The sequence below is a fragment of the Rattus norvegicus genome, chromosome 4, assembly GCF_021556685.1.
Source record: "Rattus norvegicus strain SHRSP/BbbUtx chromosome 4, alternate assembly SHRSP_T2T, whole genome shotgun sequence".
Classification (NCBI taxonomy): Eukaryota; Metazoa; Chordata; class Mammalia; order Rodentia; family Muridae; genus Rattus; species Rattus norvegicus.
Window position 1 is genome coordinate 158,220,102 of NC_141537.1, and position 25,719 is coordinate 158,245,820.

At 43.3% G+C, this 25,719-nt stretch overlaps 1 protein-coding gene and 1 pseudogene across 1 annotated transcript; both read left to right on the top strand.

Annotated features, from left to right (window-relative positions):
- The first annotated feature begins 3,515 nt into the window (after positions 1-3,515).
- Positions 3,516-4,531, top strand: Rpl7-ps25 (ribosomal protein L7, pseudogene 25; annotated as a pseudogene).
- A 1,712-nt stretch (positions 4,532-6,243) lies between these two features.
- Clec4a1 (C-type lectin domain family 4, member A1) lies at positions 6,244-18,382 on the top strand. The gene is made up of 6 exons (NM_001005890.2): positions 6,244-6,457; positions 8,919-9,032; positions 11,967-12,068; positions 15,091-15,242; positions 16,395-16,510; positions 17,881-18,382. Exons 1-6 carry the CDS (start codon positions 6,358-6,360, stop codon positions 18,026-18,028), a joined length of 732 nt encoding a protein of 243 aa, NP_001005890.1. The 5' UTR covers positions 6,244-6,357; the 3' UTR covers positions 18,029-18,382.
- The last annotated feature ends 7,337 nt before the right edge of the window (positions 18,383-25,719 follow it).

The window sequence follows — 25,719 nt, forward strand, 5'->3', positions numbered from 1 at the left end:
CAAGCAAGTAAAAGATCTGTACAATAAGAACTTCAAGACTCTGAAGGAAGAAATTGAAGAAGACCTCAGAAGATGGAAAGATCTCCCATGCTCATGGACTGGCAGGATTAAAATAGTAAAAATGGCCACTTTACCAAAAGCGATCTACAAACTCATTGCAATCCCCATCAACATACCAATCCAATTCTTCAAAGAGTTAGACAGAACAATTTGCAAATTCATCTGGAATAACAAAAAACCCAGGAGAGCTAAAACTATCCTCAACAATAAAAGGACTTCAGGGGGAATCACTATCCCTGAACTCAAACAATATTACAGAGCAATAGTGATAAAAACTGCATAGTATTGGTACAGAGACAGGCAGATAGACCAATGGAGCAGAATTGAAGACCCAGAAATGAACCCACACCCCTATGGGCACCTGATTTTTGACAAAGGAGCCAAAACCATTCAATGGAAAAAAGATAGCATTTTCAGCAAATGGTGCTGGTTCAACTGGAAGTCAACATGTAGAAGAATGCAAATCGATCCATGCTTATCACCCTGTACAAAGCTTAAGTCCAAGGACCTTCACATCAAACCAGATACACTCAAACTAAGAAGAAAAACTAGGGCAGCATCTGGAACACATGGGCACTGGAAAAAATTTCCTGAACAAAACACCAATGGCTTATGCTCTAAGATCAAGAATCGACAAATGGGACCTCATAAGACTGCAAAGCTTCGGTAAGGCAAAGGACACTGTGGTTAGGACAAAACGGCAACCAACAGATTGGGAAAAGATCTTTACCAATCCTACAACAGATAGAGACCTTATATCCAAAATATACAAAGAACTCAAGAAGTTAGACCGCAGGGAGACAAATAACCCTATTAAAAAATGGGGTTCAGAGCTAAACCAAGAATTCACAGCTGGGGAATGCCGAATGGCTGAGAAACACCTAAATTAATGTTCAACATCTTTAGTCATAAGGGAAATGCAAATCAAAACAACCCTGAGATTTCACCTCACACCAGTGAGAATGTCTAAGATCAAAAACTCAGGTGACAACAAATACTGGCGAGGATTTGGAGAAAGAGGAACACTCCTCCATTGTTGGTGGGATTGCAGACTGGTAAAACCATTCTGGAAATCAGTCTGGAGGTTCCTTAGAAAATTGGACATTGAACTACCTGAGGTTCCAACTATACCTCTCTTGGGCATATACCCACAAGATACCCCAACATATAAAAAAGATACGTGCTTCACTATCTTCATAGCAGCCTTATTTATAATAGCCAGAAGCTGGAAAGAACCCAGATGCCCTTCAACAGAGGAATGGATACAGAAAATGTGGTACATCTACACAATGGAATATTACTCAGCTATCTAAAACAACGAGTTTATGAAATTCATAGACAAATGGTTAGAACTGGAAAATATCATCCTGAGTGAGCTAACCCAATCACAGAAAACACACATGGTATGCACTCATTGATAAGTGGCTATTAGCCCAAGTGCTTGAATTACCGTAGATGCATAGAACACATGAAACTCAAGACGGATGATCAAAATGTGAATGCTTCACTCCTTCTTTAAAAGGAGGAACAAGAATACCCTTGGCAGGGAATAGAGAGGCAAAGATTAAAACAGAGACAGAAGGAACACCTATTCAGAGCCTGCCCCACATGTGGCCCATACATATATAGCCACCCAATTAGACAAGATGGATGAAGCAAAGAAGTGCAGACCGACAGGAGCCGGATGTAGATCTCTCCTGAGAGACACAGCCAGAATACAGCAAATACAGAGGCAAATGCCAACAGCAAACCACTGAACTGAGAATAGGACCCGCATTGAAGGAATCAGAGAAAGAACTGGAAGAGCTTGAAGGGCTCGAGACCCCTTATGTACAACAATGCCAAGCAACTAGAGTTTCCAGGGACTAAGCCACTACCTAAAGACTATACATGGACTGACACTGGTCTCTGACCTCATAGGTAGCAATGAATATCCTAGTAAGATCAGCAGTGGAAGGGGAAGCCGTTGGTCCTGCTAAGAGTGAACCCCCAGTGTTGGGGGAGGGCGGCAGTGGGGGGAGGGTGGGGAGGGGAGCACCCATAAAGAAGGGGAGGGGGAGTGATTAGGGGGATGTTTGCCCGGAAACCGGGAAAGGGAATAACATTCGAAATGTAAATAACAAATACTCAAGTTAATAAAAAATAAAAAATAAATAAAAAATAAATAAAAAGAAATATTTGTCAAACTGCAATCAAGACTTGTGAAATTAATTTGGTAATAAATATTGATACCATTTGATCACTAAAAAAAGAAAATTGGTAAAAAAAAAAGAAATGTTCAAGTCTTTTTAAAAAAAGATTTATTTAATGTATATGAGGACACTGTCACTCTCTTCAGACACATGAGAAGAGGGCATCAGATCCCATTACAGATTGTTGTAAGCCACCATGTGGTTGCTGGCAGTTGAACTCAGGACCTCTGGAAGAGTAGTCAGTGCTCTTAACCTCCGAGCCATCTCTCCAGCCCATGTTCAAGTCTTCAGTCATTAGTATGACTCTGAGATCCCATCTTATACTCCTCAGAATGGCTAATATCAAGAAATCAAGTGATAGCACATGCTGGCAAGGATGTGGAGCAAGGGTTTCACTTCTCCATTGTTTGTGGGAATGCAAACTTGTATAACGTCTTTGGAAATCAACCTGGAGATTTCTCAGAAAATTGGCAATAGTTCTACCTCAAGATCCTGCTATACCAAGACCGTGGGCATATACCAAGAAGCTGCTTCATTCATACCGCAAGGACATTTGCACAACTTTGCTTGTAGCCTCTTTTCTTTTCTTTTCTTTTCTTTTCTTTTCTTTTCTTTTCTTTTCTTTTCTTTTCTTTCCTTTCCTTTCCTTTCCTTTCCTTCCCCCTCCCTCCCTCCCTCCCTCCCTCCCTCCTTCCCTCCCTCCCTCCCTCCCTTCCTTCCTTCCTTTCTTTCTTTCTTGGCTATTTTATGTATTTATATTTCAAATGTTATCCACTTTTCTGGTTTCCTTTCCGGAATCCCTCTCTCCCCATCTCCTCTCCCCCTGCTTCTATGAGGGTGCTCCCCCTCCCACTCACTCCCATTTTACTACCCTGGCATTCCCCTACTGGGAAAATTGAGCCTTCACAGGACCAAAGACTTCTCCTCTTATTGATGTCAGATAAGGCCATCCTCTGCTACATATGCTGCTAGAGCCATGGAGCCCTCCGTGTATACTCCCTGGTTGGTGGCTTAGTCCCTGGGAGCTCTGGGAGGTCTGGTTGGTTGGTATTGTTCTTCTTATGGTGTTGCAAACCCCTTCAGCTCCTTCAGTCCTTTCTCTAACTCCTCCAATGAGGACCCCTTTCTCAGTCTAACGGTTGACTGTGAGCAATTGAATCTCTATTTGTCAGGCTCTGGGAGAGTCTTTTACCTCTTTATTCACAATAGCCAGAAACTGGAGACAACGTAGATGTCCCTTACCTCAAGAATGGATAAAGAAAATGTACATTTACACAATGAAATGTTACTTAGCTATTAAAAACAAGGACATCGCTCTCTTTTTCTGGCTGGAACCATGGAGGCTATACTAGAGAAGAAAAAGAAGGTTGCCACTGCGCCAGGAACCCTTAAGAAGGAAAAGGTTCCCATGGAGTCAGAAACCCTTAAGAAAAAGCAAAGGCCTAGGAAGCGCAAGGCCCTGGGTTCGGTCCCCAGCTCCGAAAAAAAAGAACCAAAAAAAAAAAAAAAAAAAAAAAAAAAAAGAAAAAGCAAAGGAATTTCGCAGAGTCGAAGGTGAAGCGCCTGAGGAAGAAGTTTGCCCTGAAGACACCGCGAAAGGCAAGGAGGAAGCTCATCTGCGAGAAGGCAAACCACTATCACAAAGAGTGCAGATAGATGTACCGGACTGAGAGTCGCATGGCTAGGAAGGCAAGGAAAGCTGGGGACTTCTATGTGCCCGAAGAACCAAAATTGGGCATCAGAAATTTGTCATCAGAACCCGAGGTATCAGTGGAGTAAGACCAAGGGTGCGCAAGGTGTTGCAACTGCTTCGTCCTCGGCAGATCTTCAATGGCTCCTTTGTGAAGCTCCACAAGGCTTCAGTGAACATGCGGAGGATTGCGGAACCGTACATTGCATGGGGCCTCCCAGCCTGAAGTCAGTAAATGAGCTCATCTACAAGCGAGGCTATGGCAAAATCAATAAAAAGCGCGTTGCCTTGACAGATAATTCCTTGATTGCTCCATCTCTTGGTAAATTTGTCATTATCTGCATGGAGGATCTAATTCATGAGATCTATACAGTTGGGAAATGCTTCAAGGAAGCAAATAACTTCCTGTGGCCCTTCAAACTGTCTTCCTCATGAGGTGGAATGAAGAAAACGACAACTCACTTTGTAGAAGGTGGAGATGCTGGCAACAGGAAGACCAGATAAACAGGTTTATTAGACGATGAACTAAGGCGTTGACCATGGTATTTTTATAATCTGGTCAGTTAATAAACAGTCACAGCTTGGCAAAAAAACTCCCCCCAAAACAAAAGAACAAACAACAACAACAAAAAACAAACAAACAGACGAACAAACAAAACCAAGGACATCATGAAATTTGCGGGCAAATGGATGGAGCTAGAAAATGTCATCTTGAGTGAGGTAACTTAGACTCAAAAAGACATGACTGGTATGTACTCACTTGTAAGTGGATATTAGCTATAAAGCGCAGGATAACAATGCTACAATCCACGAACCAGAAAAGCTAAGTAACAAGGAGGGCCCAAGAGAGAATGCTTGAATCTCACTGAGAAGGAGAAATAAAATAGACATCTGGGGTGGTGGAGGGAGGGAGCTGGATGGGTGAGGGGGTAGGGAGAAAATAGGGGTGCTGATTGGGTGTGTGCGGGGGGAGGGGGCTGGGAAAGAGAACAGAATTTTGTTGGGGGAGCATCTATGGGGCCAGCTGAAGACTCGGGATCGGGGAGGCTCCTGGGAGTCTATGGGGGTGACCCTAGCTTGGACTCCTAGCAGCAGGGGATATGGCGCCTGAAGTGCCCACCTTCTGTAGCCAGGAGAGCTACCAGTGGAGGGAGGAGGACACCAGCACAGCCACAAACCCTTCAACCCCAAATTTGTCCTGCCTACAAGATGCGCAGGCATCAAGATGGAACCGAGGTTGAGGGAATGGCTAAGCAATTACTGTTCCCGAGAAGATGCAGAACAAACTTGAGACTGATCTCAGGCTCTGTGTGGGGCACATGCTCCAGGGGTAGCATTGTGTGTGTGTGTGTGTGTGTGTGTGTGTGTGTGTGTGTGTGTGTGTGTGTGTGTGTGAGGGCGGGGGTACTCTAAAAAGCAGCACATAGCGTGAGTCAAGATGGTGGATGACAGCCAGGCACAGTCTGCCAGTCTCCAGAGTCTCCCGGGGAATGATCTGGAGAAAGCAGAAGAACGGCTAGAAGAGAAGGGTGCTTGACACAGCAGAAGAGAAAGTCCAGAGGGGCCCCCCCCGGGCTTTGGCTTGCTTTTTTTTTTTTAATTATTAACTTGAGTATTTCTTATTTACATTTCGAGTGTTATTCCCTTTCCCGGTTTCCAGGCAAACATCACCCTAATCCCTCCCCCTCCCCTTTTTTATGGGTGTTCCCCTCCCCATCCTCCCCGCATTGCCGCCCTCCCCCCGAACAATCTAGTTCACTGGGGGTTCAGTCTTAGCAGGACCCAGGGCTTCCCCTTTTTAGGAGCTCTTCACTCCCAAAAGAAGACAGATTGCCGACTTTGGGAGCCCAAGAGATTTAGGAAATCTGCCCTGTCTTAGAGTGGTGCACATTCTATAGAGCCGGAAAGGTGCCGAGGTTTAGGAACCTCTTAAAATGTGATGCTCAAAACTTGGCTGTTCGGCTAAAGTGAGTGCTGTGTCTAGTTTAAGTAGCTTTAGCCCCTGTTGGCTGCAGAAATTGCATTTGCATGTGGAAGTGCCCAAACTCTGCTGCAGAGTGCTGAGAGCTCGGGTTTCAGGGCAGACTTCTCTAATGCCTGGTTCCTCTTTTCCTTTCCTCCCTATTTCTTCCTCTTCCCTGTTCAGGCCGCTTTTCACAGCGTTTGCATATCCATGCTGAACGAGTTTGAAGCTTGCGATTCTTTTTTTCTGGTTGTGGGGATCGGATCTCTGTGGCCCAGAGAGTTCCACCCTGTGGTTTTAAATTTTCAAGTACTCTCAGAGGTACTTGCCCATTTAGTCTTCTGCACCTTCTCCTTGATGCTGGATTAATCCTCACCACATTTATTTCTTGTTTATATAAAACATACTAAGGCTGACACAGGTTTTCTGAAGAAAGCAGGACTCTTCTCAATATGGCATTACCAAACATTTATACTGACGTGAACTTCAAAAATCAACCTGTTTCCTCAGGCACCGTCTCAGACTCATCTTCATGCACCATCTCATCTTCAGGTAAACCTTCCTGCACCCCCAGAACAATACAATCTCGTTTTCTGGTGGTCTAGGCTAATGGTGAGGTGAAAGAAGGTATCTATGAACAAGGCCTGGGGGATGTTGATGCTGGCTGTTTGCCAGGCTGTGGTGTGAGACAGGAGATAATTCAGCAAGTTAAATTGTCTGTAAAGTAGCTTTGAAGGGCTTGTTGCCTTGTACTGGGCAAAGAAATGAGTTCAGGATACTGTCCTTAAAGAAAGTCTGAGTTCTTCTGTATATTTTTTGACATATGTAAAACGATACTTTACCTGTGAAAATAAATCTATTACTTAGCTTTCTATTTACTTAACAGCATGCCATAACTTTAAGGTATTAGTTTGTTTTGGGGGCCTTGTCATTTTATCTATAAGGGGAGTTTGAGTGTCCCTTTCTCCCCTCATGCTGGGAATAGGAAGCAGGGCCTTAAACACTTGCTAAATGTAAGCTCTGTTACTAGAGTTACAAGGGTCTGTGCTATTCCTGAGGGAATTTCATTTTAAACTGTCCTTTAGCTAGCATGTAAACCAACCATTTGATCCATTATGGTATTTTATGCAAACATCTTTATCCCTTGTGTACATCCCTAACCCTAACCCCTCCTCCCTCCCTGATCTCTAGATCATTCCTTTCCCTTTCTGAAATATTCCTCCCCTCTGCTTTCATGACACATCTATTTACACGCACACACACATAAATACATACATACATAAATACATATACACATGCACACCCCCCCACAAATGCATATACACACTCATACATACATTCATATACACACCCACACCCACATAAACACAGATATACACACGCATACACATACACACCAGTATATGCACACACACACACACGAACACATACACATACATGCATGCACACCCACACATCTAAGTGTGAAAGCAGCTGTGACACTTGCCTCTCCTTCCCCACTACCCTCTTGTTGTTTCTCCCTCTTTTTTATGCCTCTTCCACCCTCAGTTTCCGTCAACCCAGAAAATGGTTTCTAATCAAGAAATAGATAAAAGATGACCCTAGAAATAGATAAAACATGTGAAGTATGCTTATACAGACATAGCTGTTTTTGCATGCTTCCCAGTAATACTGGAGGCAGTTTGGGAGACTATTTCAACATACAACAAAGTACTATGTAGTCATGATAAGAAAATATGGTGATGGAGAAATGTCCATGAAAATAACAGAGCAGAAATAAATGATTGTGATATGTCAGTCATATGGGGAAATATGCACACATGTATGTATACCTTAAAACTCCATAAAAGGACACACACATGCATACACACACACACTCACACATGTGTATGCACAATCACATATATGCACACACATGAACACATACACTCACACTTGCACATGTACACACTCACACACCACACACACATACACACATACATGCACACATACACGTACTCACACATTCACACACTCATACATACATACACACACGCACACACACACACACACACTCTCACACACATGTCTCTCAAATACCGAAATTAATGAGTTATTGTCAGTGATATAAAGTTGTGCTTTTATGTTTACCCAATGGACATCATTGTTTCTCTCCTACCTGCTTCTTTTTATTGCTATTTTTTAAATCATTCTCTTCATATCCTGCTCACTGCTCACCTCTTAGTCCCTTCTTCCCACAGTCCTTCCCTATTTCCCTCCTCTTCTTCTCTGAGTGGGTGGGACTCCCCACCCGCAGGTGTGTCCCCCCCCTCCGCCCCATCTTGGCACTTCAAGTCTCTGCGAGGCCAGGCGCTTCCTCTCTCTCTGAGGCCCACCAAGGCAGCCCTGCTAGTAGAACATATCCCAATACAGGCAACAGCTTTTGGGACGGCCCCTGCTCCAGTTGTTCGGGAAACATATGAAGACCAAGCTGCACATCTGCTCCATATGAGCGGGAGGCTTAGGTCCAGCCTGTGTATGTTCTTTAGTTGGTGGTTCAGACTCAGAGCTCCAAATGTCCGGGTTAGTTGACTCCGTTGGTCTTCCTGTTGAATTCTTATAACCTTCGGGTCCCACAATCCTTCTTCCTATTCTTCCATGAGTCCTTAAGCTCCACGCACTGTTTGGCTGAAATATCCAAATAGTTTAAAAAGATAAAATTCTCTCAGAGATAGTATAGACCCTTTCTTGTAACTCTAGTAACAGAGCTTGCATTCAGCAAATGTGAGATCCTGCTTCCTGTCTCCAGTATGGGTGGAGAAAGAGGCACTCAAACTCCCCTTCAACGTAAAACGACGCGTCTCCCAAATACAAACTAATTCCTTAAAGTTGCGATATATTGTTAAGTAAACAGAAAACTGAGTGAGGTACTAGAGTCTGTACTATTAATATATAATGGTAGAAAAGGGAGAAGATGAAGAGGAGGAAACGGTAGAATTCATTACTGATTTAATTAGTTTATTTTTCCCTTTAGCGCTCCCAAAGAAGACCACCGTTCACAAAAGTAATCCTGGCTTTCCCACACTGCTTCTTGCCCTGTTGATATTTTTCCTGGTGTTAGCAATCTTATCCTCTGTTGGTCTGACCAGTAAGTATGCCAACGGAATAAGTAAGCAATGTCTGTCTCACACAAAGAGAGACACCCACTAGAAACGTAATTATCAGTGGTTTTCCCAAGATACCTGAAAAAGAAACTTTCTTTGGGGAGACATTGGGAATTTCTAATTAATTACACAATGACTTTTCTGTTAAAGTCATTCATTCTCACTAGAGAAACATGTACATGTTTGTTGGTGTCACAAAGGGACATACTGGGGCACGCACGTTGGATTCCAGTACCGAGGATGAAGCTGTGTCTCCTTGGCAGCATTTAGAAGCCAGACCCATTAGACGCGCAGACACTCATCTTTTGGAATAAGGAGGGATGAGAAGACCAGGCTATTCCAGGGACAGCACTCCAGTGGAGCACCTTCTAATTACTTTGTTCCTGCTCCAGGCTATGTGAGATCTAAGCCAATTTAACATGTAGAGGATTTCTATATAAGGTTAGCTTTTAGAGCTTATTAGAAAATTTAAAGGCAAGGCCAGGCACAGTGGCACATGCCTTTAATTTAATCCCAGCGCTCAGGAGTCAGAAACAGGGAAAGCTCTGTAGCTTCAGGGTAGCCCGGTGGCAACTTGTCTAAAAATAATAGTGTACAATTAGTATATTTTTGTGTATTTTATCTTTCCCTCCAATAATTAGTAATCATCTTCCTGTGCTGGAAAGTGTGTTAGAGGACCTAGAGAGAAAAATAGCCCTGTTCTTTAGAGAGTGGCCAAGTAAAGTGATATCTACAAAATGGTATAGGAAGTGCTGTGCAGGTTGGGTGTGAGCACAGGGGGCTGAGGTTGGGTTGGAGGAGGTGATATCTAGACCAGTGGGCCAGCACTGTCCAGAAGTAGGAGAGCATGATAAACACGGGGAAGAGTAAGCTAGCTTGTCTGGAACACACAGCGCCAAGTGAAGAAGCAATGAGGTCATAGGCGGTAGACACAAACAGGACTCAGAATGGGGAAAGTGCTGTGTTAGCATTAAAAAATAAAGGTCTGGGCTGGGCATGGTGCTGCATGCCTAATATCTTAGCACTGGGGAAACTGAGGCAGGAGGTTTGCAAAATTCTAGGCCAGCCTGGTTATGCTGTAAGACCCTGTCCAAAAAAAGAAAAAAGTTTGCATTTTCCACTAGATACTTTTTTCAAGTATCTTTTGCTTCTTAACAAGAAGCTCTAAAGTTTTATACATTAAGACTGCCATTTGTTTGTTTCATGCTTCTGTGGCTTGGCAGATTATATTGCTATCAGCTAGGAGGCTCCTGAAGCCCTTGGAACTTAGCCATCCATGCATGTGGCTGGGCACATGCAGGATAACTTCCAAGGAAGAGACTGTCATGTGGGATTACAGGAGCAGTATGGCCACACTTCTCTCATTCATCGGGATAGCCCATCTTTGTTCACTGAACATCTCAGAGCACGAGACAGAGTCAGTCACGCCTCTCAAAGTCTCAACTTGGAAGTAGCCAGAGTTGTTTTTGCATGAGTGAATGGCAAGATGAAGCACGGGTATAGGAATATTAAAAATTGTTAGCATTTTTATAAATGTGTCACAGTCAGGAGGAGCCGCTGACGGAGTTTTAGGCAGGGAATTGAAACAGTCAAATTAGACCTGCAGAAGTGCACTGTCAGACTGGTATGTAAATGGAATAAACTAGAGGTCAAGAGAAAAGCTAGAAAGCAAACCCAGAACCCAGCAGAGACTGACCCAAAGACAGTGTCTGTGAAGGGTGGTGAGGAGATAGAGCCCAGGAGGAAGAGGCTTGATGAACATCAAGATCTGGGAATGAAGGAACCCGGGAAGCGAAGCCACTCCAACACCCAGGCTTGGCAGACTTGGCTGTGATGAAGGTGTTCATGAAGGTGGACAAAACAGGGTGAGGATAGCAGATACTGATTTGGGCTTTGAGTGTGTTGAGTTTATCCTTGACTGTCATGTTCCGTGAGGGCATAGTTATCTGAATGTCAGGAGGGAAGGTCTGAGGTTTTCCATTCCCATTCAGGCAGCAGGTGAAACATGGGGATGTGCCCATCACTTGGAAAGAGGGTTTAGTATGAGAAGGAAGAACTGTGGTCACATCCAAGAGCAAGGCAGACAAGTGTCCAGGATGTTATCGATAATCTATTTTTTTTCTTTTTTCCGGAGCTGGGGACTGAACCCAGGGCCTTGCGCTTGCTAGGCAAGCGCTCTACCACTGAGCTAAATCCCCAACCCCAATCTATTTTTTTTTTTTTGAATCACTATCCCACTTTGTAACTCAGACTGGATTTGAACTTGATACATGGTCCAAGCTGACCCGGAGTTGTCAATCCTCCTATCTCCACCTCTCCAGTTTTCAGATTATAGGGAGACACCATCGTGTAAGGATGGTTTAAGTGAAATAGAAGCAAAAGCCGGGATGTGGTGGGGCAAGGAGCACCTAAGACTTAATGGGGAAAGAGAAAAGCCCCCAGTTCTAAAGGGATAGATCAGTCAGCCAAAACACAAAACAAAGCAAAACATGGTCATTACAAATCATAGACGCGTGTAGTCCCTTTTCTACTTTTAAAATATATTCCTATTAATTGAGGATTTCACACGATGTGTTTTGATCATATTCACCCACATTCTTTTCCCAATTCCTCCCAGATTCACCCTTCCTGTTCCCTCTCTGCCCAATTTGCGTCTGTGAGTTAGTTTTAAGTTGGGATTGACATGACAGTCTTGGTTCACTGACTGAGAGTCGGGTGTGAGGGCTCACACCTCCTAGTTCTCTGGACAGGGAGGCAGGAAATTGTGTGAGACTAGTCTGGGCTACACAGCTAGATCCTGCCTCAAAGAAACAAACAAAAAGGGGAGGGCAGGTGGGGTTGGCAGGGAGAAGTAATGAGTAAAGAGTAAAATTATAATGCTACCAGGAAAATGAGTATCTTTTATTCTCCCCCCCCAGCTTTGTTTCATATGTATTCTGATCTCCTTGAAGAAAAAAATACTCTACAACAACTGAACCACGCAAAATTGCATTGTATAAAAAACCATTCGTCCGTGGAAGGTAAAACTTAATGTGCCTGGAATCCTTTTGGAGTGGATTGTTAGCCATTAGACCTAGCAACGCAGTATTTTTCAATTCTTACGCACATGAGATCTGCCTTTTCTACACATTAATCAGTGGTATCTACAGGTACCTGAGGACATTTATTTTTGTATTATAGTTTGATACACATCTTGTTGGTCCTTCTGCTCCTTCGACATTTCACTTTCAGCGATCTGCTTCCTTCCTTCTGAGATTTAAGAAGGCTCTATCCTAGACTCAGGATGGATAGACTCTGTCCTCAGCCTCCTCTCAGCCATTACCCTGTGTAGCCTTGAATCCTCTTATGGAAGAATAGTGTGTTACAAGTTTTGGCATATCATATTTTCATTTTTGTTCAATTCGGTTTTATTTTGAGATGGAGTCCCATGCAGCCTAGGCTGGTCTCAAATGTATCTCCTGCCTCCCCCTCCCTAGTCCCGCGATTACAAGTGTTCACGGTCACATTTGGTTTTATGATGTGCATGGAACTCAGGGCTTCTCGCTCACTAGGTGAGTGCCCTAACTGAGCTATATCCTCATCCCAGTGAAATATGTTTTAAAAATAGACCTTGATTTTGATATACAGTTATTTAGAGGCATACTCATGAGTTCTAAGATGTTTCCTGTTTTAGCTTACTGACTTATGAATTATTTTCAGCATGTTGGGAAATGCCCCTTTAAACTCTTCCTGTTTTTCTGAGTGGTTTTCTCTGCCTCAGAGCGTCTCATTTCTCTTTTCCCATGCATCAGTTTATACTTCGCATATCTTGCTCCTGTGCTGTTATATACATTTGGGATCATGGTATGAGGCTGTGGTTCTTTTATCTGTGTGTTTCATTTTTGTTGTTAAGTTGGTACCTTTTTATTATTTTATTTGACAGTTCTTTAATTTGTCCCCTCCATTCTGTTATCAGTGCCATCTATTGTAAATGGAAAAGGTTACTGCATTTTTAATACAGATCTTTAAAACATTTATTTATACCCATATGCTGCTCCCTCCAAGTCCCCCCTCACAGAATTCTTCCTCCCACCCCCATCACCTCTGAAAGGGTGGCTCCCCACTACCCAGGTACCCCCCACCCTTCTAGATCAAGTCTCTGCAGGATTAGGCACATCCTCTGCACTTTTCAAGTAAAAAACAAATTCCATTTTGATTCTTACTGACGTCTGCATCTTTTCTGGCTTTCAGTTTTTCCAAGATGTCTGTATCATCTCACTGAAGCATTTAAAGTTATTTCTGTTATTTTTTGAGACTATAGTATAATCGCACAATTTCCTTCTTCTCTTCCTCCAAACCCTCCCATATACACCTCTGTGCTCTTTCAAATTCATGGACTCTTTTTAAAATTAATTTGTTGTTACATCTGTAATGGTTACAGATATATTATCTATCTATCTGTCTGTCTGTCTGTCTGTCTGTCTGTCTATCTATGTATCTTCATCATCATCATCTAATCTATCTATCTATACCTCTATCTATCTATTTATTATCTACCTATTATCTATCTATCTATCTATCTATCTATCTATCTATCTATCTATCTATCTATCTATCATCTATCTATCTATACCCAAAGGCTTTCCTTGAAGTACAACCTGCTCATTATGTATAATGTTAATTGCATGCTTGTTTTCAGGGCTGACCATTTGGTATTAGAGAACCAGTGGGTATGCTCTTCCCTGAGGAAGACTGTTTCTTCCACTCTTCATATTTCTTAGTTGCCTATAGTTCTTTGTGTGGGGTTGAGGCCTTGTTGACTCCCTGCCTCACACCCCATCCATGTTAGCTCATCTGTTATTGTGGTCCTTGTTAAGCACATGCTTAGGCAATCATGCTGGTAAGACTTCACAGGTGTAGTTTCTGATGTTTTTAGCAGACACAATCTCATAGCAAACTCTGTTCCTCTGAGCGTTACACTCTTTCCACGCTCTCTTGTGGAAAGGATCCCTGAGCCTTAGGTGCCGGAGTTGTTTTGTAGATGTATCCTTCGGGAATGGGCTCCATAACTCTGCATTTTGATTGGTGGTGGTTTTCTGTAATGATCTGTTGTGTTGCATAGAGAAGTTTCCTTCATGAGGGGTGAGGACTACACTTATCTGTGGGTATAAGGATAAATATTTAAAATGTAGTTAGGGTTATGCTGGTTTAAAAAGGTGGTAGTTGTAGGTTCTTCTCTAAGATCTGTGACTTTACTAGACCTGGATAGTTAGATTTTTACTATTAGGCATGGTTTCCCTCTCGTTGAGTGGACCGTAAGTCCAATTAGAGAGGTGTTGGTTACCACCAAGGTATTCATGCCACTATTGCGCCCCATGCATGTCATTATGCTCACCGAAGCACTTTTATCATGGGTGCATTAAAGCTTGTTGAAGAAATTCTACCATTACTGTCATCTTTATGCTTTAAAAATACTTTCATATTTTCATACATATATAATGTTCTTTGATCGAAGTCCCCCATTATCTTCCTTTAATCCCTGTGCTTTCCCGCCAAGATCTTCCTTTGTTCCAAATCCTCTTCCCACTTCTTCCTCTTACTTTCCTGTCTGTCTTTCTGTGAGCCACACCAATAGGTGGGGTGGGGTGGTTAATTACTTGATAAGGGCAGTGTATCAGTGGCTACAGCACTGAAGAACAGGACTTCATTCTGCAACCTTTAACTGATGAGGTCTAGAAAGGGTAAGCGATGGGCTCAGTCTTGAGTGGTTCACCACTACTGTGAGTTTCTAATATGCAACACCCATGTCATGCCCAGAAGTCAACACTCCTTTCCATCCTTTGGTCCTTACATTTTTTCTGCTCCCTCTTCCATGACGTTCCTAGTGTCTTGGAGAGGTGTTTACCTTGCTTCTTGCTATGTATTAGTCTTTTGTTTTAAGTTTGAAAACATTCTGATTCTTGACATGATGGGTTACTTTCTTGTGAGCCCTTGGTATATTTTTGTATTATGCCTTACTTAAATACGATGCTTTGTACTTACATCTCCTTCCTTCCAATAAAGACAAAGTCTGGAGCTGCTGTCCAAAGAATTGGAAGCCATTTGGTTCCCACTGCTACTTCACTTCCAGGGACTCTGCATCCTGGAGTGACAGTGAGGAGAAGTGCTCCCACAGGGGTGCTCATCTGTTGGTGATCCACAGCCAGGAAGAGCAGGTGCATCCTGGGAAAGAGTGGGGCCTGGGTCCACCATACTGTCTGCCTGTTTCTACTAAGAGGGAGTTTTGTTGACGTGGGTGTTGATGCTGTGGCAGAAGGCTTTCCAGCAGATATGCAAGAATGGTGGCTTTAACATTTGCCTTCTATACCTTGGTCCCACTTCACTGGAACTAAACAACCCTACACAATAGTGCCATCATAAAGGTTCAACCCACGAGGGTTAAAGGATAATGTGTTCTGCCTGAAATATCAGTTTGTGATTTTGATATGATAATGTTTACCATTAACTGCACACCAGAGAGGCCTATGAAGCTGAATAGAAAATAAAGTTAAATTCTGAAAAGCCAGTCAGGAATGAGATTAAAGAATCTTTAAAGCTATGGAGGAAAAAAACCCCCCAAAACAAACAATGATATCTGCAGATTTTCTTCCAGTTACAGCTTTGAGGAATGCCAGTTCTTAATGAAAAAAGGAAGTAAGGCTCAGCTAGTAATTCTTTAGGATTGAGGATAGAGATTGCTTTCATGTGTAATGTGAGTGGGGCTCCTCAAGTGACAAATTTTACATACTGTCCTTTTCTTTTTATATTTATGCTATCATAAAGAACTCAGATGAAATGTTACCCTGTACTTATAAATATATGCATGCATCATATATTAATAAAGATTTAAAGAACATGTTTAAAAACACTGACATGCTAGCAACTCCAATTTGCTCATTTTATGTTGTAAATTTGTATGATGGACCATGCTATTTCCTCACATTTCTATACCTGAAAGAATAATTAAAGAAGAAGCTATTTTATTGTATGATATATAGATGTATATAATATTTGACCAACCCCCCACTCCCTTCCCTTCCAACTTGTTCCTTATTCCCCAACCTCTATTCCCTCCTTTAAGAAGACAAAGTGTTCTTAAATATTATTTTAAATCCATTGAGTCCACTTCATGTTGCCAGTATGTACATGAATGTAGGACTATCTTTGGGAACATGGATGGCCTATCATGGGGCTGCATCCTTGAATGTGACTCTCCCTCTCCCAGTAGACAACAGTTTCCAATAGCTCAGCAAGCAAGCTTGAAGCAAGCACGCACACCAACCAACCTACTCAATCCAAGCTGAGTTCTCTTCCTTTTTTCCCTTTAGGATTTCATCACTGATACTCTGAACCCTCGTGCTCATTATTATGTGGGGCTGTCGGATACAGAGGGCCATGGAAAATGGCAGTGGGTTGATCAGACACCATTCAATCAGAATGCCACGTAAGTCTAGAGCTGAGGAACCCTGAGTCCCGTGTCATTCAGGGAATTTAATGTGTTGGATTATAGGACTGAAATAGCTTACTCTTTTTTGGTTGCTTTGTACTAGGCTCAATAATTTTATTATTGTTTTTATATACGTATGTATGTATGTATGTATGTATGTATGTATGTATGTATGCATGCATGCATGCATGTATTTTTTTTTTTGAGATAAGGTTTCTCTGTGTAGTCCTGGCTGCCCTGGATCTCATTCTGTAGACCAGGCTGGCCTCAAACTCAAAGATCCTCCTGCTTCTTCCTCCCAAGAGCTGTGATCAAAGGTGTGCACCACCATGGCCTGGCTTGTTAATGTATTTAATCACATATTGTGAGGGAGATGTTACCATTTTCTCTTTTAGAGATGAGGACATTGGAGAATCTCAGTAATTGATTCAGGGTACCCTACCATGGTCTTCAGATCTTGGTAAAATTTTCTGTGCCCTTTCACTGTTTATATCTTAATAAAAAATTTCATGTTATAATTAGAATTGATTGTTAAAAGATGATATTTTTCAAAAGCAAAGCTTTCCTAGTTCTGATATAGGTATATATCCGTATATTTTAATTAGTCCCTCAAATTCTAAGATTGAACTTAAAAGGGCAGAAGCACAGAGGTGGAGACAGCATGCAAAGGACCTGCACAAGCTCAAGCTAGACAAAATCCTAGCATGGAGGAGGGGAAGTGGGTGCAAAGTCGCACCCTAACTAAGAAGCTATTCCTGATTGATGGCTTCTGGAGAAAGGAAAATCAGTTGTCTCCAATGGAGTGTCACTGGGTGTATCAACTACACTCCAGGGCAGGCTCCACGCTCAGGAGCAGTTGCCAAAACAGACCCCACTTTATTTTTTTTTAAAAGAGAGAGAAAGAATGTGAAGTTGGGTGGGTAGGGAGTTTGAGGGAGGATCCAGAAGAAGTTGGAGACAGGAAAGAATGTGATCAAAATATATTGTATTATATTTTCAAATAATAAACAAAAATGTTATTTTAAAGAAAAAGGATCAAACAATTGGCTCTTGGACCAATGTTAAGTATTTTCATCAGATAAGAAAGCCTTAGAAGGGATGTAGGAATGATCTTGTAGAGGTGAGCCTTTGAGATGCTTGCTGGTGAATATGTAATACAATAAGGTGTGATCATTGCCTGCTATGTCCTCAGTTTTCAGGGGGAATGCAAGAGATTCAAGTGGAGGAGAAAGTGCATGAGTAGTGGAAAAGCGACTTGGGCACACGTGACCTTGATTTCCCCAAATCCACTCCTAGCTTTCGGCCCGGTAGTGCCTCCTAACCCTTTTCAAAGTTGTGAGAGTTACCCTCAGCTTTTTCTCTTTCAGATCCTGGCACGCAGACGAACCCAGTGGCAACAAGGGATTTTGTGTTGTGCTAAGTTACCATCCAAACCTTAAAGGATGGGGCTGGAGTGTCGCCCCTTGTGACGGTTATCACAGGCTGGTTTGCAAGATGAGGCAGCTCTACGTATGAATGAAGAATTCTCTACAGACACATGGACTGGAATCCATAATTACAGAGACAGCTAGGAAGTTCTTCATTTAGACTTCTCAGGGATCAAACAAGGAATTGGAATTGTACCAGCAGGCCAGCTTCTTAGACAATCCCCCTCCCCCCAGCTGTCTCTGTGTCTGTCTCTGTCTCTCTGTCTTTCTCTGTCTGTCTGTCTCTCTGTCTCTCTCTCTCTGTGTCTTTGGAGTCAGGGTCTCACTATGTACCTCTCGCTGTCCTAGAACTCACTATATAGCCAAGCCTGGCTTCAAATTCCCAGAGATCCTCTTGCCTTTGTTTCCCGAGTGCTGGAATTAAAGGCATGTGCCACCACCACCCAGCTTCTTAGTAAATTCTTTATGTGTAAGAGATGTCTGCAGATCACTTTTGTACATGTCCATTCATTTCCTCATTCATAAGGCAAGCATAACAGATACTCTGCTAGAGATCCCTTAGTGCACACACAGAAAGCACATCTCCTAACATCTGTCTAATGGCAGAGGTTTTAGTCACTGATTGGATGATGTGGTTCCCCCCCCCCCCCACCATATACCAAGAAATGATTACAGGTTACTTAACCCAGTACTGAAGACAGTGTCCATTTGTCTGTTTGTTTGTGTAATAAGAGTGCTTAAGGCCTGCTTTTTTTCCCCTTTTCTCCACCTTTATTAAATTGGTTATTTCTTATTTACATTTCTTTTTTTGTTTTTTTCTTCTTATTTATTTATTTTATTTTTTCTTATTTACATTTCAATTGTTATTCCCTTTCCCAGTTTCCAAGCAAACATCCCCCTAAACCCTCCCCTCCCCTTGTATATGGGTGTTCCCCTCCCCATCCTCCTCCGCTTACTGCCCTCCCCCCAACAATCCTGTTGCTTAAGGCTTTCTTCTTCTTCTTTTTTTTAAAGATTTATTTATTTTATGTATATGAGCACACTGTTGCTGTCTTCAGACACACCAGAAGAGGGCACCAGATCCCATTTCAGATGGTTGTGAGCCACCATGTGGTTGCTGGGAATTGAACTCAGGACCTCTGGGAGAGCAGTCGGTGCTCTTAACCGCTGAGCCATCTCTCCAGCCCCTGCTTAATGCCTTCCTAAACAAATTCATATGCACACTATACTATCATTGGCTGTTGTGGCCACAATAGATGCACATTGGGCCACCAGAACTTGTTTTTGATCTGAAAATTTCAGTTTACCATTATAACCCTATCCTTTCTCCTGACACCCAGCTCCTTGAAACTGCTGTTGTATTTCTTCCCATGGAATTAACGTGTAAAGATTCCACACGTACATTATCCTCCCATGGAATTAACGTGTAAAGATTCCACACGTACATTATCCTCACATGCACATCACGATGTGACCTCCAGAGCTGCTGCAGCTGAGGCTCTCACTAAGCTCTTATTTCCTGACCATAACCAACTTCAAGTTATTTATGCAGGTTTCGGTTTCGGGTGTTGTCAGATTTCCAGCCTTACTTCCCAGAAAAGAATCTGCACAATAATTCCGGGGGTGAGGGGAAGGACTTAATTTTTTTTTTCCAAGACAGAGTTTCTCTGTGTAGTCCTAGCTATCCTGAAACTGGCTCTGTAGACCAGGCTGGCCCCAAACTCAAGAGATCTCTTCCCTGAGTCCTGGAATTAGAGGTGTGTGGAATCCCACCCCACACTGTCCTAGTATTCAGTGCTGGACTGCTTCTTGCTTCTATGTATTTTGTGGACACATTTCACTGCTTCTTCAATTTTCCCCACAGCACCTTTAAGTAAACGGGTATGTCGCAAAATTAAATAAGGTCTTTGTTTACAGAGCAATATTAAAGGGAAAGCTACCCCGGTGAGCCCAAACCCATGAACGGGCCTGTAAGAAACACCAACTCAGCTGTTATTCTGAGCTTGAGTGGCTGGGTATCAGCGATCCACAACTGGACAAATCGCATTGCACTTTTGGAAATTTTTTTTTTCTGCAAAACAGCAAAACACACTCACGTCACCTTCTAGTTCTACAAATTTGAACAATTTCTAATGTATTTGAACACCCCGCCCTTCTCTGGGTCTTGAGTGCCGGGACAGGACTGCAGGCTGCCCCAGCAAAGAGAAATGTGCCACGTTTGGTTCAGGAAGTGGAGCAGAGGTGACAGGTGCCTGTGGTTTGTAATTTAAGCCACACTGGGGTAACAGTGAACTGTTTTTAACCCAGCCATTCTCAGGCAATTCCCACAATGCCAGGGCAGGGAAGGTTCCTTATGGACCAGAGAGGAACTGTTTGTGTTCTCTGAGGCAAGAACCCAGGAGCCAGGAGGATTTTGATCATCTGAGCCCATCTCAGTAACTCAGTCACCTGTCACCTGGAGCCCGTACCTCCGGGCAGTAGCTCTTTTGGTAAAGGGGGCTGGGGGTTCGGGGAGCTGGGCCAGGCTTCTCTTTTCTGTTACTTGAGTTCAGACTTGTTTTTACGTGTGCACTGTTGTGCTCTGAGGAGGCCTCTGCGATCTAGAGACCTTGCTCAGTGGCCGTTGTGCACATTTGCGCAATAGACGGTATTTCCAAGCAACCTGGTGAGTTTTAAGGGGTCAGATATTGGACATTGTCTTTCTGTCTCTTACATAGCCTCGGCTTGACTTGAAGCCTGACAAGGTATCCAGCGAACAATAGTTGCTCAGCCCATCGACCAGATGGGCAGCGTGCACAGGGAGATGGGAGGGGGCTGGGCACTGGTTTCCTTTGTATCTAATGTCCACACAGTGAGGAAGAAGGGGAGACCCGAGAAGCATCATCAGCCACAGGGGCTCCATTTCTTTCAGCTTCCTCAGGCACCTGAGGTTGGCCACTGGGTAAAGAGGTAGTGTGAGACCACCACTGCCCTGGAGGGCACCGAATTATGATGTGTGGGAACTGGGGTCTGGGAGAATGGTGAATCTGGAGAAGGGTGCGGTCACCCCCAGCAGATCCCAGAGCTTCTGGTCTGTGTAGTGCCTTCAGGGAGATGCTTTTAAGAGGAGGGCAAAGAAGGCGGCTGGCACCTGCATGACTGAAGCACTTGCACTGTGACATCAGTGGGCTAGCATCTGATACAGCTTCCAGGACACTGCCGTGCACCACACTGGCCCTCTGCACCTAGTTCAGGGCTTGCTGTGGCTGCTGCTGCTGTGTAGGATCAGGTGCACAGCAGCCGGAGAGCTCTGAACTGGCATCTCAGGAGCTTTTCCTGTGTAGGAAGGCACAGCCTCTTCCTCCAAGGACCTCAGACTGGCTTAGATCTGAGCATCGAGTCTGGATCTAGTGCCTTCCAGCTGCTGCTGCTGTGTCCACGGGAAAGTACCACTCAGAACGTGAAGTCGGCAAGGCCTGCGGGCTCTGGCTTCTCCACACTTAGCAGATGTGTCCCAAGGATCTCATGATGACTGCAGGTGGCATTACCCAGCCACTGAGTACGTAATGGCAGAAACTGCATTCTTCAGCTCTTAACTTTCATTGTTTGCTTTAAAAAAATAAAATAAAATTTCTGATTCTTCATGGAAATTCTCAGTATTGATTTTTTATCTTATGGCATATTGAACATACTTATTTCAAATTGTAAATCTGAAAACAGAACCAAAACCAAAACCAGGGCTGGAGAAATGGCTCACTGGTTAAGAGCACTGACTGCTCTTCCAGAGGTCCTGAGTTCAATTCCCAGCAACCACATGGTGGCTCACAACCATCTGTAATGGGATCTGATGCCCTCTTCTGGTGCATCTGAAGACAATGATGGTTTTATATATATATACATATATATATGCATATATATATATGTATATATATTAAATCTAAAACAAAACCTAAACCAAAATCAGCTCCATATATTCTAAGCTTCATGCACGTACTATTCCACCCCCATCTTTCTGTTTCTCTGTCTCTGTCTCTGTCTGTCTCTGTCTCTCTCTCTCTATATATATATGTAATGACTCTTCATGTTGTGGTTGCATTCCATTAACTGTGAACTATTGCCTGAAAAGTTTGATGCCCTGTTAATCTTTGACCAGAACAGAGTTACTTCATTTCGGCCACCTAAATCCATCTTCACAGACTTAGATGATTCGAACTGAGCTGCTGGATCTGGGATTGACCCTCTATTTCTATTTGGCCTTTGTGTTTAGACTGTAAGGACCCAATTCAACCCTAGTGCAAATGATATCGATTAATGAGGTTATTTGAGGTCAAAATGGTTGTTCTTTTCTTTAACAAAGAATCTTAATACTTATAGGAAAATTAGAAAAGAGACACTGTTTTGGGCAGACTAACTCAAACCAATATTATTAAGGGATTAAATGTTTAAAAAGTGTTATTTGTGATTTTTGTTTTAAAATATTTGTGAAAGAAAATCTTTCAGTGAGTTCAGAGCTTACAGTAGAATCTGGACTGACTGGGTCTGTGGCCCTGAGGGTTGACCCATATCACCTTGATTGGTTTTAGCTTTCCATATCTGCATAACTGCAACTTTTGAGCCCTTTGATAAGGGCCAAGGACAATCAAAAATCACACGTGCAGTTGGTCTTCGTCCATGTGTGGTACCTGCCTTTTCTACACCAATCCTCATGTCAGCTAGTGGGACAAATCTGTCTTCAAAGTCCTGCAGAGGGATCATTCATTGAAGACTTGGTTTGACATCGAGCTCCCTGGAAAGGCGAAAATGTTTTCCCGTCATCTGCACACCTGACTTGAACTCACCCACAGCTCTGCCCACTGTCTGAGCTTTCTGTTTCCTTACCATTTTGTCCTGTTTGATATTATAGTCTAGCCTGGGCTAGTCCATCGGACTTTGTTCTACGATGTCATCACGCTTTATCAAGAGTTGTGCCCGCATGATCTAGAAACTTAGGATGAAAGGGTGGGAGGAAGCAGGTAGTGGAGTACCGTGCTCCAGAGCAGACAGTACAGACCGAGCTCACACAGAGGAGAAGCAAAGGAAGCTAAAGCCGCTTCACTGGTGCAGCTGAGGGAGCATTTTCTCTCTCAGTCCCTCAGTTTGAAACTCTTCCTCTCTGAGGGGAAGGGAAAACACATGGCAGTATGCCATCAAAACTTCTCCTTTTCTCATTGTGACTAAGTCACCCTACAACTCAAGCCAGCCATGGCAGAAATGTTCTGACCTTTAAATTTTTTTTACTTAAAACACATTTAAAAAGCTTTTAAATGCTAAAGAAAGAAGTTGAGGGAGACACCAGAAGACAGAAAGATCTCCTCTGCTTATGGACCAGCAGGGTTAATCATGTGAAAATGGCCAGCCATCTATCAAAAGCAATCTACAGAGCCAATGCATACCCCTTCCATTTTAACACAGCTTTCATGGAAATTGAACAAATAATCTTAAGTTTCACCTGGAAACACAAAAGACCCAGGATAGCCAAAACAATCTCGAACAACAATGATGAAAACCAAACAAAACGAAAAGAAATGAAACAAACAAACAAACAAACAAACAAGCAAAAAACCAGCGGGAGACATCATTATCCGATTTCAAGTCCTAAAGAAAATGCAGCACCGGCCTAAAAATAGACCCAAAAAAGTCCTCAGTTTGACAAAGAGGCCAACAATACAGGTTGGAGAAGAGACAGCATCTCCCCCCCCCATCTTTATTAAATTGGGTATTTTTTATTTACATTTCAAATGTTATTCCCTTTCCCATTTCCCATGCCAACATCCCCCTAACCCCTCCCCTTCTATATGGGTGTTCCCCTCCCCATCCTCCCTCCATTACCGCCCTCCCCCCAACAATCACGTTTACTGGGGGTCCAGCCTTGGCAGGACCAACGGCTTCCCCTTCCACTGGTGCTCTTACTAGGCTATTCATTGCTACCTATGAGGTTGGAGCCCAGGGTCAGTCCATGTATAGTCTTTGGGTAGTGGCTTAGTCCCTGAAAGCTCTGGTTGCTTGACATTGTTGTTCATAAGGGGCCTCGAGCCTCTTCAAGCTCTTTCAGTTCTTTCTCTGATTCCTTCAACGGGGGTCTCGTTCTCAGTTCAGTGGTTTGCTGCTGGCATTTGCCTATGTATTTGCCATATTCTGGCTGTGAAGAGACAGCATGTTTAACTGTTGTTCTGTACTCTGATTCTTCCCTTGGGGTGCTGGGGTAGCACACTGGGCTTGAAGGGATGAAGATGAACCAGAATGGGGTGAGTCAGCAGGATCTTGGTCCAGGCAGTGAGTGCTGGAGAGGAGAAAGCTTTTGCAGAGATGGTTTTCAGTGTTACAGCTCTCTCTCTCTCTCTCTCTCTCTCTCTCTCTCTCTCTCTCTCTCTCTCCCCCCACCCCCGCGAGGGTGCGTGCGTGCGTGCGTGCGTGTGTGTGTGTGTGTGTGTGTGTGTGTGTGTAACAGTTCTTCTAGACAATAGTCAGTGAAACGGCTCTCTTAGATGATACTCCAGGAGACTCTTTACTCTGGGGTAATAAGGGCTTTGTAAACCTTGGGAGGTGGGTAGGAGTTTTCAAGGAGGATGTACATTGTTGGCTGGGGCTTAGGTACTGAGATCGCTTTATCTGCATGGAGAGGGATTCTGGGTGCCTAAACTTGTAATTTGACCAAGAGGCTACATGACTTCCCCAAGAAGGACTGAGTGGGGTTGTGGTACTACTATGCCCTGGGACATACAGGTGGAGAATGGGGAGGGAGGAATCCTTACTCCCGGTCAGTTTCAAATGAGATTTTTGGCATTTTGGTTGCTTCTTGACCTCACTCTTGTTCCAGGCACATCCTTCCAGGTTGCACTCATCCCACATCTCCCGTTTTTGTTTTATGAAGGGGAGGTGTCATTATAGGTCTCAGTCTCTATGTTGGAACTCAGAAGTCACAACATATTCCTCTCTTCAGTCTGTCTCTCCCTGTTTGCCTTGTAGGAGCCTCTTCAACATTCCATCCTGCATGTTCCTGTAACATCATGTCACCGAGCCAATGTGTTCTAACCACCACTTCCTCTCTAGTGCAACAACACTGTTGCTTCCTGTGTTAAACTCCCTTTTCAAGCTTTCTACACCCTTATTATTAATTGTATTTTTGGGGGTAGACATTCGCTTTTTGTTTTATGAGTTGGATGTTTAAGGTTTGATATATTCTTTCTATTTTCCCTTGATCTTTGGGAATGTAAAAAAAAAATCCCTGTGTGGCGGGCAATTTTCCACTGTGAACAGAAGGCTTTGAATTAGGAGCTGGTAAAGGCAGGGCCATTGTCAGTTTTTATCCTATTATGAGAAAGGTAGAGGGCATATGGTGAACTTACCTTTTTGAGCTTTCTCATTTTTGGGCGGTAGCCCATGTAAAATATGAGTATGGGTCAACAGTAACAAAGACATATTTTTGTCTGCAGAACTGGGGATATCGGTGACATCAGTTTGTATAGCTAGGGTATACAAACCCTATAATAAGGGATGCACAAGAGCAGCATGCTTTTATTATCCTCTGAGCAAGAGCAATGTGGGGAATTGGGCGTGAAGCCCCCTTTATATTTGTGTGTGTGCGTGCGTGTGTGTGAATGAAGTCGATCTACTTGCTCCAGGGAGGCTATGCATGTTCCTGTAGAGGCAGTCCAATCAGCAAGAGCATTTTCCTCAGATACTGGACTGGAAAGGGGACTGTGAGACCTGACGTGCTGTATGTAGAGGTGAGTGGTGCTTCCCTGTAAAAGAGTGGAGACC

Bases quoted from the DNA above. Each gene is read 5' to 3' on its own strand.
- Clec4a1 (NM_001005890.2), top strand. From the start codon at position 6,358: ATGGCATTACCAAACATTTATACTGACGTGAACTTCAAAAATCAACCT. The intron at 6,458-8,918 runs GTAAACCTTCCT...TTTTCCCTTTAG, and splicing joins ATGCACCATCTCATCTTCAG to CGCTCCCAAAGAAGACCACC. The intron at 16,511-17,880 runs GTAAGTCTAGAG...TTTCTCTTTCAG, and splicing joins CCATTCAATCAGAATGCCAC to ATCCTGGCACGCAGACGAAC.